This window comes from Suillus plorans, assembly GCF_016647745.1.
Source record: "Suillus plorans strain S12 chromosome Unknown HD556scaffold_67, whole genome shotgun sequence".
Taxonomy (NCBI): domain Eukaryota; kingdom Fungi; phylum Basidiomycota; class Agaricomycetes; order Boletales; family Suillaceae; genus Suillus; species Suillus plorans.
In genome coordinates this window covers 94,806-97,134 of record NW_024537451.1, presented here as the reverse complement: position 1 = coordinate 97,134, position 2,329 = coordinate 94,806, and the positions used below count along the sequence as shown (strand labels likewise).

Below are 2,329 nucleotides of genomic sequence, written 5' to 3'. Positions count from 1 at the left end.
AGCAGCCGAACTGACTTGGCGTTTGGAATTCCAGTGACCCTAGGAGGTTCTGCATGTCCAACACCCTCCATGTCTGTGATTAGCTCGATACACATCAGCCCAGGAGCCGGGTCAACGCGCCAATATATTTCAGCTCCGTGCAGTGAGATGCAGTGTCAACACCAAATATTGACCACCAAGCAATCGACCCGGATACCATCTATCAAAGCTCGCACTTGAATATGTGCTATAGACATACTTGAAATCTACTTACATGACGATCAGATACCATGACCATTTCGACCTTGTTCGATTCGGTCCTGGTAGTGGTGTTGTATCCTTCATCTTGCATACATGTTATGGCATTGCCATGCCAATGATAGCTGTACAGGCTCAGCCAGGTCTTGTGCTAGCTGTAAATCCAGAATGAAGTTGTAAAACAAGACTGTAATAGGCGAACAACAATGGAAGGTAACAACAGAAGTAGCAATTGGTAGCAAGATGGCACGGGCCCATTTGGCCGCAATTCAATTGTCCTAAGAACGGCGCACAATTGTGCAATGCTTGCTTGGTCCCGTTCCACTTTCAACACAGCAACTAATTGAAACAGCTGAAACCCACCAAGACCTGAAATGGCCCATGGGTGTCCAGTGGCAAATTGGCCAAACAACTCAAAGACGCCCAAGAACAATATTTACCAGTGTGGCGGCAGTGCAGCAACACCGCAACCCACAGCTTTCCATAATGCGATAACAAAATCTAGCGCCATCTTCCACAATGGACACCCTCTCGCGCCACAAGTCCTTCCTCTTAGCGAGTGCCGTGCTGTTGCTCGCTTCTATTTTCACTCCTCAGACGAACCATACGAGGGAAAACATCGTTCCTGTAGAATCGCATATAAAACCAGAGGCAATAGTGCGTTATTTCTATAATTCACAGGACCTGTCGTACCTTTATCACACCCTACATCACCAGCTGATCTAAAAGCTTATCGTCTCCATTAGTTACCTACTACAACCTCCCATTCAATGGATACTCCCCGCGGAACTTCGAGCGCTGATACCGAGGTTATGAACGTACACGCTGGCACGCTTCCGCACGACACAAAGCTCGACCCCAGGTACGCTCCAAACCTAACATCCGTGTCATTCTCACTTAAAATATCCTCTCAGTTGCATATTCTGCAAGATCGTCAGCGGGGAAGCACCATGTTTCAAGGTGTACGAAACGAAATATAGGTACGCCACCCCATCACCCAATCACCGTTCAATCACCAATAACCACGCTTAAAAGTCTTGCCTTTCTCGCGAAGCCTCCTGTTTCTCATGGGCACACGCTCATCATACCCAAATGTGCGTACCCCGTTCGATCTAGCCAAATCTGCGTTAAACAGTTATGTCAGACCACTCCCGCACATTAACGGATCCCGGACTCCCGGATGAGTTCCTCGCAGACGTCGGTCCCATAATGAAGAAGATAGCAGTGATGAACGGCGAGGATTCATACAACGTCATCCAGGTATGTCCCTCCCCTCCTGCTCTCTCCGTTTGTGCGCTATGTTAACACGACAATCAGAACAACGGCAGGACCGCCGGGCAAAGCGTCGACCATGTGCATTTCCACGTCGTGACGAAGCCAGCGAACCAACCTAATCAGGGACTTGTCCTGACACCCCAGAGTTGGCCTTCGTACCCTACGACCGATGAAGAATACACTCAGGACGCTGATAAGATGAAGCAGATCGGTAGGAGCCATGGATTCCCGGGCGTTTCGGCTTAGAATCTGGGGTTTGAAGCATCCATCGTGGCCAGTGCTCGATGGGATGGAGATGTGCAGAAGTAATTTGTTGAGGTTGTTGTTGGGTTTATTGTCGTGCGAGGGGCATCATGGTGATCCGGTATGGTCTTTCCTTGGCTGTCTGCAATATCCGTCGTAGTAGACAGTAAATCCAGGCAGCCATGTATTCTTATTTTGCATCCTGAATCAGTCTCTTTCTTTCTTGTAGTATAGGATACCTGGAAGACATGGACTACATAAATATTGTGGAGTACGGTTTTGCCTTCATGGCTATAGATGATAAATCAATGAGGCCAATGCACTTGTAGGCGCAGGACAAAAGAACCTAGATATCCGGTAGAACGCAAACAGTCAACGGCTCAAACTTCTGTCGCTTTCAAAGACATCCCCATACCATCAATACGACATTGTTCGCTGACCAAGCTCTTTAACAGCAGCCATCAAACGATCAAGTCGAGTGAAGGCGCCGGACAAAATGTCCTAAAATAAGGGTAACAACCTCCGAAATAGAAAGGAGGTGAAAGACTCACGGGTACAAACTCTCCAACGTTTC

General features: G+C 48.0%; 1 protein-coding gene across 1 annotated transcript; it reads left to right on the top strand.

The window, feature by feature from the left end:
• Nucleotides 1-519: 519 nt before the first annotated feature.
• Nucleotides 520-2,104, top strand: HD556DRAFT_853054 (HIT-like domain-containing protein). The gene is made up of 6 exons (XM_041311838.1): nucleotides 520-894; nucleotides 984-1,099; nucleotides 1,152-1,217; nucleotides 1,273-1,331; nucleotides 1,382-1,497; nucleotides 1,555-2,104. Exons 1-6 carry the CDS (start codon nucleotides 757-759, stop codon nucleotides 1,756-1,758), a joined length of 699 nt encoding a protein of 232 aa, XP_041155746.1. The 5' UTR covers nucleotides 520-756; the 3' UTR covers nucleotides 1,759-2,104.
• The last annotated feature ends 225 nt before the right edge of the window (nucleotides 2,105-2,329 follow it).

Excerpts from the sequence above, each read along its gene's own strand:
- HD556DRAFT_853054 (XM_041311838.1), top strand. The coding sequence starts at position 757 with ATGGACACCCTCTCGCGCCACAAGTCCTTCCTCTTAGCGAGTGCCGTG. Across the intron at positions 1,332-1,381 it reads CACGCTCATCATACCCAAAT|ACCACTCCCGCACATTAACG; the intron begins GTGCGTACCCCG and ends CAGTTATGTCAG. Across the intron at positions 1,498-1,554 it reads ATTCATACAACGTCATCCAG|AACAACGGCAGGACCGCCGG; the intron begins GTATGTCCCTCC and ends CACGACAATCAG.